We start from the raw sequence: 16,500 nt of genomic DNA, 5'->3' as shown, positions 1-16,500 counted from the left end.
CAAAGCAAATGACAATAGAGTTATAAATGTTGAATCAGCATGACACTGTTGAAAAAAAACATATCCACCAATGTAAAACAAAATATTTTATTGTTATTGATGAAAAACTATTCAAAATGTTCATTTTAGTGTTTTATCCCTGTTTGGAATATTTTTCCAAATACATATGTATGTATTCTCATGAATTTCCTTTGATTGAGAATTCAGATTCCAAATTTTCAGAAATAGTTCCCCTTTACTGTAAACAACTATGCCATGCTCTTCTCCCATCCAGCCTCCTCCAAAGCATATTTAGAAAGGTTGATCATGGGCAAAAGAGATTAGAGAGCAATGGGAAGAGACAGAAATATCAGGAAGATACAAACTCCAGAACCATCAATATTATTTCCTCATAGATGCAGTTGTTATAAAAAAAATAGAATATAAATAAAGCTTATGGCGGTCTTATTCCAAGTGAAGGTAATAACTACTTTGTAAATGAAAACTGTATCTTTATATACCACAGAATAATTTTCTGCTATCTTTAAGTTCCCTGATTCTCCTTTACATTCTAAAGACATTATTCAGCAAATGCCTGCCTGCTTCCCATTTGCTCCTTGTATGGTAAAGCAGTCACCACAGTGGAAGGTGTTGGAAGTACAGAAAGCAGGGTTCATCCAGTTCAGGTGAGAACACGGGGTCATTGGGTAACATTACTGATTTCCTCCTCCATGTGGATTGGATTGAGTAGCAGTGAGACTTCATGTGCTGATTATTATCCCTAAAAAACAAAAGACAAAGATATGGGGGTTCAGGATCAGTGAGATGTGGCTCAAGATGGATCTTGCTTTAGTGTTGTCAGACCGATCAAGTAACTGGTTTGTAAGAATTGGAGTGTATCAGGCTTGTCTTCCATTTGAGCAAATGATTTATCTGGACAATGACCCTTAACTGATGCTTTAGTATAGATGCAAAATCCATGAATGACTACTGGAGGATAATTAGTTTCCCTAGTAAGATGTGCTTGGGCGTTGCACCCAAAATACTTATTCTTATCTGAGATACCTTACTTAAATCTGAGATGTCTTGCTTAAATGGACTGCATTGTTACAAAAGCGCTTATTATTACTTTTCCCATATCTGACTTAGTTGATTAGGGCTGTGATGAACACTGGAATGAGGGCTATTTGCGGTGTTTATTTACAGGAAAGACTTGCCAAGTGCCATGGCTCCCAGTGTGGTTTCTGCACCCCTGGGATGGTGATGTCCATATACACTTTGCTAAGAAACCACCCAGAACCCACTTTGGAGCAGATAACTGCAGCCCTGGCCGGTAAATATTGCCACTTTTAATGTAGTCCTTAAAATCAGGTATGGTAACGTGTGTCCTTCTTCTTTCTGATATTCTGTGTATGCGAGTGCCAGTGTGTGTGTCTGCATGTGCGCATGCATATATTTAAATTGTGCTTCCCTGTGGAATTGATTTTGGTACTGGATACAAACCTTTTATTCTCTATCACTCCTGGAATATGAAGTGTGGAACTGTGGACATATGTGTGTTCAACGCATCCTTTGAAGGGTGCTGTAGACAGCATTCCCCCTGATGATATTCTCACTTCATGCTTTCCTCGAATCATTGTGGATTTTTTTTTTCTCCTCAGAAGTTGCTGGATGCTCAGTGTTGTGACACTCTGATCTCTACTGTCTTTCAGAGAGCTAACACCTCCTAAGCTTAAAAACAGAAGCCTTCTGCAGGGGTGTGACACTTAAACACCCATATATTTAGAACAAAGCCTTTTCTTACTCATTTTTATTTTGCAGGGAACTTGTGCCGCTGTACTGGGTATAGACCAATCCTAGATGCCTGCAAAACCTTTTGTGAGGTAGTGATGTTGGGAATACTGGATTATGCTTATTTGTACTAACCATATATTTATGAACTAATGCTTTTTTTTTTTTTTCCTATGGAGACAGGTGCATGACTTACTGTAAAATGCAGTGTCAGTATATCTACACACCATCATAATTTTGTATTGAGGTCATATCTTCCTTCTCTTAAGAGCTGCAGGCTTACCTTCTCTGTAACCTTAATAAGGTGTTTAATGGCCTGACTCATAGGGGAAAAAAAAAAGCAGAATTTGGATTTATGCTCTTTATCATGTAGTACTATGTATCAAGGAAGAAAGGAAAGAGTGAACGGTGGGTCAAACATAATTCAGATGGTCCTGTGTGTGTTCTCACAAGATCAACTCTGTTTCACATAGTAGACATTGTATGTAGTATTTTGTATTAAGGGCTTTTGCATGCTAAGATTTTAAAATATTTTTGAATATCTTACTATAAGGTGACCGTATTATAAAGGTTCATCCAAAACTTTATTTAAATTTAAAGAAAGATTCTTGATGGCTTAAGTGGATTTTCACTTACTGCCATTCTCAGAGGTACTTTGCTAATGGAATATTCCTTTTTTAGGAATCAGTTTGCTGTCAAAATAAAGCAAATGGAAAGTGCTGCTTGGATCAAGACAATGATTTATTTGACAACGGAGAAAAGGTGAGATTTTAAGTATTTTTACTCTCCTATTTAAATACGAAACAACAGGAAGTATTACATTACTGATTTCTTGTAATTAAAATAAATGTCACATATGCTGCCATTTTTATCCTTCACGTATTTCACCTTATTCCATAATGTTTCTCTTTTAATCAGATTTGCCATTTTTGGCAAGGAACTTGAAGGTACTTCTGAAATTTAAGGATTGTTTGTATATGTTTGTATGAGGAGGAGATCATGTAATAGCTGGTAGAAAGTAGTTTTGATCTGCATGCCTGGGACTCAGGCAATTCTTCAAATTCAGAAATATTCCTGTTCTGTTATTGTAATCACTGCATTAGTAAAAAATCAGGACATATGTAGAGCTATCTAGAATTATGATCAGTGAAATGTTCAGTGAAATACTCTTAAAATCAGTCATGGTCTTATTTTTGTATCTTATCTGTGTGAATATTTGACTTTGTTCTAAGTTTTCTTTCAGTTATATATGATCTAATGCTCTTCCTTTTGAGTAAAAGCAGGTTGGAATGACATGAGCTACTTCCTTATAATAGGACTATAGGAAGCTTGTAGCTAGGCTTCCAGTTACTTGCCTCTGCAGTTTCATTTCTACTAGCAGTGTGTCTTGAGAAACCGTGATGGCTGCTTCCCTCACCTCATCGCCTCCTACTGATGCATGGCTATTCAAAGATTGATCAAATTATCAGCTTTCTTCTGACTTCAGTGGGACTTGGGACTTGGTTTTTTTTGGGTATGGAATTAAGGATGCAGGAAAAAAAATGTTCTTTACTTATTGTTTTCCATCTTTTTAAGGTTTGCACCAGGCTCTTCTCAACAGATGAATTTCAGCCTCTAGATCCCACCCAAGAGCTTATCTTTCCCCCAGAACTAATGGTAATGATGTTGTTTTCACATTATTCTTCAGCTTCACATTTTCCTTAACAGTGGTCTCTAGTTCTGAAATCCTGCTTATCCATAACAACACATGTTGTAATATCTTTATATCAATCCAAAATGATACTCTTTCAGCAAGTTCTTTGAATATTCACTTATAAAATATAATCATATTGGGAAAATGGAGTTACAGAGTTAAACATGACATGAGAATACAGAAGTCACCTAAAATGAATTTTTGATGTGGCTTCTGGAGGTGCGAACTGGATGGCAAACACTTTATAGCACTGGAAAAATGACGTGTTTTCCCTGTTTTGTGGCTTAATAGTTTTGCTAAGCTTTTCTTCCAAAATGTCAGCCTCATACCAGATGGGTTGCATTTAGTCCCAGTGATTAAAGTGCAGCAAGGATATAAACACCTGATACAATGACACTGAAACAGAAAGTGTCAATCCTTAATTACAGACCACAGTATTTGCTCTAGAAAAGACTAAAATCTGTTCCCATTCCTTCCTTATCAAGATATTGATCTCAAAACAAAACTTCTCTTTAAGTACTTGGCTGCTTATGGAGAAAAATTTAGGTCAGGAGTTCCTAACTGGTATTTGTACCACCAGTAGCTCACAAACTATTTCCAAGTGGTCAGTGATCAGAACAACCAGACACATCCACATCAGTGCTTAATGTATGAAGAGATGAAGAGGTGCTGCTCTCAATGTCATTGGTGATCTCTAAGCAAGTTAATTATATAAAGCCCTCCCTAGATTTTTTTAAAATTGTTTTTCTGTTCATTTTACTGTTCATTTTAGCAGATACAGAATCTATTTCTACTTTTTTTTTTCTTTGGGGATGTTTATTATCATTTGTTTTTACTAGCTCATTGGAACGAACAGAAAATGTTTCATCAATGAAGTATAAAAGCTTCAGCATTCTGTAAAAGAGCAACATAGCAGTATCAGTTCTGTCCTGTTTTGAAGGATTAAGTAGAACTGCTATTTTTGAAGACATTCTCGTGTTCTCTAGTTGAATATGAGGTCTATTAGACACTTTCACCTCTCTATATATGTAAATATTTTAATCCACTGCATTTCTCCATCAGAGGATGGCTGAAAGTCAACCAAAGCAAACTTTGGTTTTCCATGGTGAGAGAATGACGTGGATTTCTCCTGTAAGCTTAGACGAATTACTGGATCTGAAAGCTACCTACCCCAAAGCACCTCTCGTCGTTGGGAACACCAATGTAGGTATGTACAATCAAAACAGCTCCTATTGCTGTATCTTCAGTGTGCGCAGGAGGAGTAGGACTACTTTTATTTGTGCTTTTTCACCCCTAATGTTAGGTTCCACTGTTGAGACTGGCATCATGGAAAAGTGCTGATTTATTTTTCTTTCATATAAGTGTTTTTCTATCTGATAGGACCGGAGATGAAATTCAGAGGAATACTTTATCCAATTGTTATTGCTCCAGCAAGGGTTCTGGATCTGAACTTGGTGCAATGCACGGATGATGGTTAGTAGACTTGACTTTGTTGCTGCGTGTGAGGTTCCTCTGCAGTAAGCAGTGCTGATCCATTCTGTAGTGCAGAAGGTGTAAATTGTTGTTCAGGGTATCTGGCTGTCTAGTCATGCCTAAGCATGTTTGCTTCCTCCCTAGGTCGAGGTGACTGTGGCCACGCTCTGCACGATAGCGATCTATTCTCATGGCACAGTACACCACTGATCTTGAATACTCTTTTGGGTCCCATTAGCCATGTTAGTGCAAGGGTAATTATCCCGATAATCCTGCTTCTGGTGCCAAGTCATGCAGCATTTGCGTTTAGATCTTTGCTCCATGCTGTGTCATGTAACATAGACAGAGCCATAGTTGGCAACATTACAGGCTTGTCTACATTATCGGAAAAAAAGGCTACAATCAATCTGGAATAGCTAACATACATTAACTAGCCTAGTTCTCAGCAGTGACACTATTAATTATTGTATATTTACACTTCTTTATTCAATTTATATATACAAGACCAATACAGGGATTTTTTTTTAATTTAACCCAAATCAATTTTTATTTTTAAAATATAATTTCTAATTTCAATTAAATTTATAAATATATTTAAGCTTATTGTAATAGTCTAAATTAGTTAGATATAAGAGAAGTGGTGCATGCTTACTGCCAAAGTTTTAAACAAATCAACCTCTAAATGATTTTTTCCTGCTATATGGTTGAAGCCAGATTTTTTGAAGCGATAAACTGCGATTTGACCGTTCTATCATTGCATTTAGAATATGTTTTGCAGCTCAGTTCAGCCAGTTAGTTCAGCTCAGTGACTACTCTTTTCTTAGCTGAGAAACGGCTGGGAGTTGAGAGAGGCAGGAAGACTGTTTACTGCTTCTTTTAATCTACCAATAAAGTCCAGTTATGAGAGAATGAGATTTACAAGTTCTAAAATGAGAGATGAGCCATTTAATTTGCCAGCCAGAGATAATATTGCCTCTGTTCAAACATATTTATATGTAAAACATATTTTGATAAACTTCAATACACAGAGTTTAATGTAATTTTATTTAATTAATAATAAGTTTTTTTTAATGTTTTATTTTTTCTTTATTGTTTGACTGAATGCTGGTGTCTACTCAACATTTATCTAATTCATAATTAGAATCCTGTTAATAATTTTGAATACAAATTCACCGTTTGCCATTTTATAAAAGAAATATATTTTTAAAATCTGAACAAATGTAACAACTTAAAATTTCTCAAATAAAATTAAAAATAGGAAGTACCAAAATGCTGAAAACTTGATTAGCTCGGGTGAGCTTTCAACCAAACGTGATTCTGTCAAGGCTCATGCAAGGGAAGCAGTGGAGAAGAGCAGCTGCAAGCAGGAAAGGGAATGCCCTTTTAATAGAAATGATCCATTAACTCAACCCAGCCATTTCATGAAACTTACCCAGAGTCTTTTAATTCAAAAGATCACCGTCCTTTTACAATGAAAAGGTCCTTCACGTTATGGCTGTCCATGCTGCACATGAATATTTCTAGCTCTGTAATGTGAAACAGGCTGTCACATTATACTTTTTAAAACTTGGTTACAGGATTGACTCTTGGAGCTGCCTGCAGCCTCACTGTAGTGAAAGACGTCTTGACAAGTGCCATCTCAGAATTTCCAGTGGAGAAGATGAGGGTTTTCTGTGCTATCTTGCAGCAATTAAGGACTCTGGGAGGAGAACAGATAAGAAATGTTGCTGTATGTTTTGTGTTACTTGCAATAGCATTCGCCTGAGTGAATTAACTATATGAAATTGTTTCTGAACCTATGTAAAACTTGCATTCATTTTTAAGTTTGTTTTAATATGTAATTTTTTTTGTCAGTACGTCTCTTTTCTGATCTTTTGATATGAGTAATCTTACATATAATCATCATGGCATATTGACACTTAACAGAAAAGCGTGATAATGATGGAGAATTTTTTTTTCCCCCAAGTCATTAGGTGGAAACATTGTAAGTAGAAAATCAACTTCAGACCTGAATCCCATTCTGGCAGCTGGCAATTGTATGCTCAATCTGCTGTCAAGAGGTAAGAAGAGAAATCTAGTTTCTCTACTTGTGCCACAGTTGCAGGGTTATGTTGTATGGGAATGACACTACAGCTGTGAGTGTTTGTTAAGGAACTCTCTTCCCGCCCACATACTAGATCACATCTGATAGGGGGGAATGTGCAAAGGAAGAACGTCAAAAATTCTCATGTCAAAGTAAGCATTCAGGCCAGTCGAATGACATGTGCGACTGAGAGCAGTGAATTAGTAAAAGAACTCATAAAACCTCACAAGTGGAGAAGCTATATACTGCTCCCTCTCCCAGTAATTTTTCTGTAGTTAGTGCTTTGTCCTTGTTTTAAAATTACCTTCTGGTCCTGACAAGATCTCCTGCTTCTCCTTCTTCCCAGATGCTTCCAATGTCACTAGTCACTTTGCGACTAGTCTAGCTCCTTTTGCCATGCCTTCCCCATTTCCTCAGTTTCCTTCCATCATTGTTTATACTCCCCTCTACTAGCTCCATTCCTTGTGCTCTGCCTTCCTGTCCAAAAAGCTGGTGACATTTTTGGCAAATATTATTTGCCAAAATATTCTTCTGAAAAGTGACATGATAGACATTTTCATCTTCTCAATGAGCCCAGTGACATTACTATTTATTTGAGTGAGGAATAGGATCACTTTCTGGTAAGTCTTTATGTTGATCTGAGAGAACCTTACAATTAGGAGTGGATTTTAGGTCTCCTCACAGGTCTTTAACATGTTTCTTTATCCAGTAGTCCTTAATGACATAAGAAAAGGAGGTTTCAGAAACATAAGTTTTTAGTATTTACCTTAAATCATAGTGTAAGAGAATGTCTTCATTTGTGGTTCACGCTTTGGCAAAAAAAATATCCTTTGTTAAAATCGCAGTAATAGTTTAGGAATACACTTTTAATGCTAAATGATATTCTAGAATGAATAGGTTACAATGTAATCGTTCTATATAACATGATAAAAGATCTTGCTTTAAAGCAGTCACTCTGACAGTATCAGTTCCTTTGAATTCAAATACGCTTTTTGCATATCTAAACCACTTAAAAGTGCTACTGTAGATTACTTGTTTATAGGGAGCCTGGGGCTAGGTCAGAGTTTTCACAAGATAAATGCTGTCCATTAGTAAGAAACCATTTTTTTAAAAAAAGCATTGGATCCCTTATTCAGCATCTACAAAGTGTAAAGAGTAGAGGAGATTAGTAAAAGATACACTGTGACTTCATCCACCAAACATACAAGGTTAAATTACACAGTAGTGAATTATTGTGGCGTTTCAGCAGTGTGAAGTGGTGTTTGTGCTGCTGTTTTTTGTGCTGCTAGTGCTCTTGCAATCATGTGAACAAAACTGCTTTAGCCAACAGTTGGTTTAATTGCCAGATTTAATTGCATTTCTACAGGGAAGGCCTGCTAGCTTAGCTGATATAGTGATACTGGTAAACCCCCTGTAGGTTAAGCGTTCAGAAGGCTCTTATGGTTTTAGATCCCTCTTAGAGTTTTGACTTCTTCCCATTTTGAAATCCTGTGTTTAATCTTATCTCATTGAATAATGAATCTTAGTAATTTTTGGAATAATCTGCCAAAGAGAGAGGAAATGGCAGTGGTATTTGCTCCCTTCAAGGCTCCAGAAGCTTTTCATAGTCTCAGGATGACAAAAAAAATCAAAAACAAAACCAGAAATCTTCCCCTTTTTCCAACAGTTATCTCCCGGTTGCTGTCTTCATTCCCCATGTCTTAGCAGGAAAGGTGGTGATAACAGCAGCTGCAGAGATTTGGAGCAGGGAGAGGGATCCAAAGCAGTATCCGAAGGGCCAGTTATGGAATAGGGATCATGCCCTGGACTCTGGTGTTTTGATACTAGAGAAGACACTTTTATTTCTTGAATGTATCATCTCATCATGAGATGATATTTAAACTCTAAAGTTACTGTTTCACCCTGAAGACTGCAGGCATTCCTTACTGGTTAAAATGTACCTGATGAATGTTGATTGCACACTTACCATTGTAGAGAAGTTTCTGGGGTTTTTTTTGGTGTGTTTTTGTTTTTTATTTTATTTTTTATTTTTTTAGGAAGAAAACGACAGATTCCTATGAGTGATCTTTTTGCAGATGGATCTGGTAACAGCACCATTATGCCAGAAGAGGTCTTGGTCTCTATCTATATCCCCCATTCTAAGAAGGTAGATTCCCAATTTGCTTATTCTGAGTCAGGCGCTATTAACTGAAGAGTCTGAACAGAGTAAGGGAAGCATAATCCCTGTGTCTAAAGTAGCACTCACTTTAGGAATTAACCTGGATGCTGTCAATGCCAGTCTTCCAGTTCAAGCCAAAAAGCACAATTCAGCAGGTAGTTTATGATATACAAAGAGTGATATTTAGGTAAAAGATTACCCCAAAGTTGTGGGGGCCGTAACTGTTGGCAGCTCGTTACAGAAGGGGATTTTGGACAATCTGCCATAGTCTTTACCCACCTGATTGACATCGGTCAGATAAAGCCCTCTCATCTCTGGCTGAAAAGGGGTGGGATTAACACGTTTGTGATGCTTCCATAAATGTTCCTGAACTGAGCAATAGTCTTATCGTGATACTGTGCTTACCAGAATGCATATGGGATCTTGTAAGAGAATTACAAGACATATCTTTTGAGAACTGAAGTTTGGCGATACTTTGGTGTCTGCAAGTTTTGGTCCTGTTGTATTTACAGTCCCAGTATCCAACCCCACTATCCTCTTCCTCTGCTGACATTACTGTCTTCTGGCTATCTAGTATGAGAAGACTAGGTGATCTGAACTGTGTGAATTATGGAAGGTTGGGTCAGGGCTGCTAGAAAATCGGGAAGACAAAACCACTGAAAGGTCAATAGGAGCAAGTGAATGGTTTAATGTCTAAGATTTGAAATTTGAGTGCTTCATTTTTTTATTCTCTTCATATATTGCAATAAGTTTTGCTTTCAGATATTTATATGCATGCAGCTTTTCCACTTCTGTCTAATCTTCTCAGGGCGAGTATGTGTCTGCATTCCGACAAGCACCACGACGGGAAAATGCTCTCCCAATAATCAATGCTGGGATGAGAGTTCTCTTTGAAGAAGAGACAGATGTAATAAAGGATTTAAGCATTTTCTATGGAGGTAGTGTTTCAACCACAATTTGTGCAAAACGAGCCTGTCAGGCACTTATTGGAAGGTAGAGTATTGAATTTTCTGCCTTCTCTATATCTCTGCATAAACGAAATTTGGCTTCCAATATTGAGAGACAGGGGGTACCATCTGGAACAGGAACATACACAAATTTCATGTAGCCGATGCTACATAGACCACATTCACATAAGTGAGTGATTTGGTCAAGCTTGAATGATGACCATTTGGGATTATTACCTGGTGTCACTTGAGTGGGTTCACCATTTTTCCTGCACAATAAGTGTTTGGAGTTAAATTTTGAGGATTCTCACACTGTGTTGGTTTTGATCCTATCCAGATTAGGCTCTTACTGTATAACTACTTGGTGTGGTTGAGTTGTGATTGAATTGCCTTTCCTCTACAGAATCCCCAAAATCTCAGGCGCTTCATCTGACATTCCCTCCCACTTTGCAATATCCCCTTTTAAAATCAGTGTTTTGGCTTTATTATGAACAGGATTATGCATATGGTACAAATGTATTAATACAACTCATATTTACATTATTTATGTTTTAATACATATATTTATTTTTTTCGGTCCTGGTTCGTTTACATATGTGTTGTTTTTCCTGACAGATCCTGGAATGAGCAGATGCTGGATGAAGCTTGCAGACTCATCCTTAAAGAAATTGCTCTTAGCTTAACTTGGGGCGAGAAAGCTGACTATAAGAAAACTCTGATAGTCAGTTTCTTTTATAAATTTTTCCTGGAAGTATTTGTATCTTTGAAGATGATGGTAAATGAGTTCTCTGTGTTTGTTTCTTTTGCAAGCAGATGGTGTAAGGTTTTTGTTATCTGTTAATGGTAGAGATCTGTAGAATGTGCTTTGCTGTCTGACAAATGTTATCTTTAGAGTACAGAAGTACAGAATGTGAGCACCTAACTCACATTCATAGAGGGTTAGGTATCCAAATATCTTTTCCCTTTGACATTTATCTGTGTTTTTGTTTATTTTTTTAAGCTATGTTAATATAACTATATATCAGTATTGATCTCCCAGGCTCAAGGGAAAACAGTCATGTCTGTCTGTTAAAAGCCTAAATAGTCAGGATACAATAATGGTTTTGGTAACTTTGTGTTAAAGCAACCATCCTTCTACTATGAGATGTTGACTAGGAGGGGAGAACTCAATGCAGTACACTGGTGCAATATTTTCTAGCTGTGTCTTATTTATTTTTGTCCCCAAATCTGTTGGTTTGAGGAATAACATGCCTTTTGCACCTCTCTCGTGTTTTTATACTACCTCTAGCTTTTTGCTTTGAATTGCCATTACCAGGAGTGATTCTGAGTCAGTTTTGATCAGACTGCAGAGCAAACCTCCTGGGACTCTCACTGTTTTACTTAAGTATATTTGCTGCATGCAATACATTTTTAAGGATTATTTAGTAAAGTTCATAATTCTATTTTAAAAATCTTGTTTTGGGGCGTTTCTAACTGGTGGAAGACTTGAAGGAATTTTATACAAACAGAGATTGCATTTTGTGGTTTTGATTGTTAGCTTTTTTTAATTTGAATATGAGTTTTAATAGTAATTCAACTGCTTTCAGGACCCTTGCCACTGTTCTGGCATGCCTATGGAATATGGCAGTGTCCTACAAGATTTCCAAACCAAAATGCCACAGAGCATCCAAATATACCAGGCAAGTGATGTTATTGTAAGATGGCTTTATGCTTTATAAAACTTCTGGTAAAAGGTCATGATTGAAGGGGACTTTGAAGCTCAGATACAAATTTTCCAGAGGATTGAAGGCAATAGGCCTCAATAAAACTACTTAATTCTTGATCTTTGTCTGTATACGAATCCTAAAAATCTGCTCTGTAAAAAGTAGACTCATGGGTATATTAAAAAGTTCTTCTAAAAAGTTGGAAAGAGGTAAATAAGCATAACATATGCCATTTTAGCCTTCTTAAATTTGCCATATCAGAATTCTCAGCCCAACTGGAAAAAAATTAGAAGTAAATTTTGAAGACTGAAAAGTCCAGCTCTATAGCTATCACCATAGTATTTTTGTTTCAAGAAATGCTTTTCCTAGCCCTTAAGAGGGCGCCTAGCCCTTTATACAGTTTTAGGAATCAAGATAGAAGTGTTTGATGGATGCTTGTGCAAATTAACAAGAGTGTTCAAGGAGAACTCAGCAGTAGAGGACAGCAGAGACCAACTCTTGGATTTTCTCTTGGTAAGCATGTCCTAGAAGGCTTATCTCAAGCTTATGAAAACCTGAATAAAATTCAGATGAAATCAAGGGAAACACTTTTTTGTTGTTTTAATTTTGGTTATCTTTTAAAATAACTTTTTGCTCTAAGCTATTTCAAATTTAAATCATTATCTTCAGCTTCCTTTAGAGCTACCTTCAAAGAAGAGATGCTAGACTTGTAAAACAGGGCCAGCATTAAAGGAACTAGTTCTTTGTGACCAGCAAGAATTGTTCAGATCAGCTGGCTCTGAGCAAGGGAAATTATTAAAAATGCGGATCAGTTTTGTCCCTTCCAGTTTCTATCTTTCTGTTACTAAACTTAGAAATCACTGCTCAAAATGTAACACTGGACACTGTTAAAATACAGAGCAGAAGCTAGCAAGCATAAAGGAAGAAAAATTATTCTGGCCTCATGGCACCATTCAATAAAGTAGGCAGCTCTTCTTCAGAAAAAGAGGTTAAGAAAAACATCTATGGAGACAAACCTTTTCAAAGTTGTTGGGAGGCTCCTTAGGAGAAGAAATCCTAATCTGTATTTAATACTGAATGATAAGAGAATACTGTTAATAGCTGTTTTTTCATTTAATTTTCTGATTAATGTAAGAACAATGTGGCTGATTAATATAAGAACAATCTTCTGTAATGGGGAATTTTGGTTCTTGTCTGTACAGGACATAGAACCAGGCCAGCCTCCCCAGGATCCTGTAGGACGCCCCATTATGCACCAGTCTGGAATTAAGCATGCCACGGGTGAAGCAGCTTACATCGATGACCTTCCTTCTGTGGACGGGGAGCTCTTTCTGGCCGTTGTCACTAGTTCCAGAGCTCATGCTAAGATAGTGTAAGTGTTCAAAGAGGACTTCACATGTTACTGTGAAGCGCTGAGATCTGTAGAGCAGACTAATGAAATTAAGCTATGTGTGCACAGGACAGCACCACCGATGCAAGCATTGGTTCAGGTGCTGGAGGTCGCTATAGTGTGACTATTGTCACACTGTTGTCTATTGGGCAGTTTAGGCAGTCTAATAGGCACATTTAATGGCACCTATAAACCTGAGGTCTAGGGTAAAGATTTTCTAGAAATGAAGCAAACTATTTTTATTTTATTTAAATACTCATCGACCTAGAGTCAAGACCTCTTGATGCACAAGTATGAGAGGGTAAAGACTTCCCTGAACCTATGTGCAGATTCTGGCCATACATGAAACCCACCTCTTTTGGGTTTCCTCCCTTTATGCAAAACTTTGTAAAACTAATGAAATACATTTCTCCCACAACACAATCAGGTCTATAGATACATCGGAGGCCCTGAAAACACCAGGTGTGTTTGATATCATAACAGCTCATGATGTCCCAGCCATAAATGAGTTTTACTATTCTGATGATCCAGAGATTGTATTTGCAAGAAACAAGGTATGAATGCAGGCTTCTTTTTTAACTGATTTACTTCATTTTTAATTGATTTTCTTCAGTCTTTTCTAATGAAATTTGATTCTTGAATACTTGTTGTGCGTGTATGTAAGGAAATAGCAAAAGGTAGCTTCTTCTAATTTTTCCACTCCCTTACCAGCTTCAAAATAACCAATGCATGTTATATCCTTCCTAAAAAAATACATAAATCGGAGGAGTACGGATAAACAGAAGTCTCACAATGCTATCTAAGTGGTTGGAAAAGTAAATGCCATTGCAAGCTGGGGCAGTTTAGCCTGTCAGATCACTTACAAATGTATTGAATACCTTATTTTCCTTTTTTCCCTACCTATTCTTGTCTTTTGAATAATTTGTTAGCTTCAGGAATTCATGAATAAAGCAAATTTATTCCAAGACCTGCTTCAAAGAAAAATTGAAGAAAAAAGGAATGCGGAAAGCATTCATGTGAAAAAATAATTTCAGCAGGACAGGTAGGAATCACTTGAATCCATGGTTCTATTAAGTGATGTATATTTTACAGGTAATTTGTGTTGGCCAGATCATCTGTGCTGTGGCTGCAGATTCAGATGTTCATGCCAAACAAGCAGCTGCAAAAGTAAAGATAGAGTATGAAGTATTGGAGCCAGTGATCTTGACAATTGAGGTACCAATCACTTTTATTCTTGCTTTTTTAAATTTTATTTTTATGTATTTAGGCAAGGAAAGTTCACTGTTCACTTGCTGGTTTCAACATAATATTCTAAGGAAACAAATGCAGTGTGAATAGCCAACACGTCAATCCATCATTCATCCCTAAAATAATTTTTTATTCTGTGGGCTTTGTCTGCTTTTGATATATAGGCAGCAGTGTCAAAATTATTAGTGTCCTATAAACTTCATAACAACATCACAGTAAAGAAAAGAAAAACTCTTTAGTGTCTTCAGTGAGGAAAGGACAGTGAGCACTCTGACAGGTTCGAATTTTTAGTTTGGTATCGCCTCTGATCAGTCAGCATATGTGTACTGGCTAATTTTCTGCTCCTGTTTGCAGCATCATTTTTTCCAGCTAGCCAAAAAATCCGAGCTGGAAATACAGGAAGTGTTAGGGGTATGTGGCAGGAGAGATATTAGGGATATAGAACATTTTGGAAATGTGATATGGGAATCATAGGGGAAATAAAGTTATGATGAATTGTTGAAATAGATGGAAGTAAGGAGCAAAGGACACATTTGGAAGATTATGGTGTGCTCTCTTGGTCTTTTGCTACATGTGGGGGAGGAAATGGTCTGTTGAATAAACTGCATGAACTCCCTTGATAAAATTGCTACCATCAAGAGGACAAAATAAGTCAGGAAAGCATTGTTGGAAATCAACCGATAAATTCATGAACTGTGGTAGTAGAATGATGAAATAGAGATGTTAGCTGATTCTGGTAACTGACTGTTCGAAAATCCAGAGGAATGTGTTGTCCCTGATAGTAAGATACCACTGTAAACTGAAAACTTAAAAAATACTGAAGCTGTTCGTCTTTTTCTCTGCTGCAGGAAGCAGTAAAACACAACTCGTTCTTTGAGCCAAAAAGAAAACTAGAACAAGGAAATGTTGATCAGGCATTTGAAACTGTTGAAAAAATACTCGAAGGTAAATCGTAGAATATGTTCTGTGAGAAAAATCTGTCAGTATTTGGACTTGGGGCACTTCTGCCTTTTTCCAGTAGTGTCATAACTTGGCCTTTAGGCTTAAAAAAGCTTTTGGTCCTCTGGAAGAAAGCATGTTTAAATCCAGTGGTTTTGGTATCCTGATAGAATCAAGCTTTCTGCCTTATCTCCCCTTGAATCACGTACTAATTTAGGTCTAAGCAGGTCTGGTCGGAGCAGATTTTTCAGACCTGTGCAGTCAAGTTTTGAATATTTCCTGGAGTGAAAACTCCACCAACTCCGTGGGCCTCTGTTCTAGTGTTTGATCACCCTCATGGTAACTGTTGTTTTTCTTACATAAGGTTGGCGTTTCTCATGTTTCAATTTCTTCATTGTTTCTCAGGCTTCTAATGTGCACTTCTGAGAAAAGTCTGGCTCTTTATTCTCTGTGCCTTCCCATCAGTTACTTAATTCCCCCTTACCCCTCTCTTCCTATGGCAGAACAAATGCAATTCTGCCAGCCTGTCTTTGTCCACACGGTGCTTCAGACCCCTGACAGCCTTGGTGGCCTTCTGTTCACTGTGTCCTTGCTTTTGCTTGCTTTGGACATGTTACAAAATGCATGTGGACATGCCTTTCTATGCTCTAGTTAATATTCTCAACATCTGTAGATAATGTTAATCTGCTATTAATCAAATTCTCCTGTTTCACTGAAACCAGGCCAATTAAAATCAGTTAAGAGTTTGATCTATGTTTTTATTTTAAATGTTGCTCCTTCATAAATGATGCGTCGGAAGATTTGACACTGACTGCTAGAATTTGCATGATGATGGCCAGTTGATTCTTTCCGGTTTCCCATCTTTTTCTTTTTTTTTCTCTTTCTCTCAGTAGCATTTATGTTTTTCTTTTTGGATCAGGAGTGATTCACATTGGGGGACAGGAACATTTTTACATGGAGACTCAGACCGTGCTCGCTGTTCCAAAAGGAGAGGATAGAGAAATGGATGTATATGTGTCAACGCAACATCCAGCGTTTATCCAGGTAATACACAGAATTCTCAGAGAATCTGTGAGAACAGAGCTCTGTAGGTAGG

General features: G+C 37.2%; 1 protein-coding gene across 1 annotated transcript in view; it reads left to right on the top strand.

Annotated features, from left to right (window-relative positions):
• The window catches only part of LOC104570847 (aldehyde oxidase), a 29,252-nt gene that overhangs the window by 808 nt on the left and 11,944 nt on the right, over positions 1-16,500 (top strand). The window contains exons 2-19 of the mRNA XM_010217897.2: positions 557-665; positions 1,186-1,312; positions 1,801-1,862; positions 2,452-2,532; positions 3,346-3,426; positions 4,526-4,670; positions 4,844-4,936; positions 6,514-6,665; positions 6,903-6,996; positions 9,056-9,165; positions 9,986-10,170; positions 10,740-10,899; positions 11,711-11,803; positions 13,030-13,199; positions 13,645-13,771; positions 14,310-14,432; positions 15,314-15,410; positions 16,324-16,448. Coding sequence (XP_010216199.2) covers positions 557-665; positions 1,186-1,312; positions 1,801-1,862; positions 2,452-2,532; positions 3,346-3,426; positions 4,526-4,670; positions 4,844-4,936; positions 6,514-6,665; positions 6,903-6,996; positions 9,056-9,165; positions 9,986-10,170; positions 10,740-10,899; positions 11,711-11,803; positions 13,030-13,199; positions 13,645-13,771; positions 14,310-14,432; positions 15,314-15,410; positions 16,324-16,448 — 2,134 coding nt within the window. The remainder of the gene's footprint in view (positions 1-556; positions 666-1,185; positions 1,313-1,800; positions 1,863-2,451; positions 2,533-3,345; positions 3,427-4,525; positions 4,671-4,843; positions 4,937-6,513; positions 6,666-6,902; positions 6,997-9,055; positions 9,166-9,985; positions 10,171-10,739; positions 10,900-11,710; positions 11,804-13,029; positions 13,200-13,644; positions 13,772-14,309; positions 14,433-15,313; positions 15,411-16,323; positions 16,449-16,500) is intronic.

The sequence above is a fragment of the Tinamus guttatus genome, unplaced genomic scaffold, assembly GCF_059628265.1.
Source record: "Tinamus guttatus ecotype Peru unplaced genomic scaffold, ASM5962826v1 Tinamus_guttatus_pri_ptg000592l, whole genome shotgun sequence".
Classification (NCBI taxonomy): Eukaryota; Metazoa; Chordata; class Aves; order Tinamiformes; family Tinamidae; genus Tinamus; species Tinamus guttatus.
Note: the sequence above shows the minus strand (reverse complement) of the source record. Positions and strands in the feature narration are given on the sequence as shown.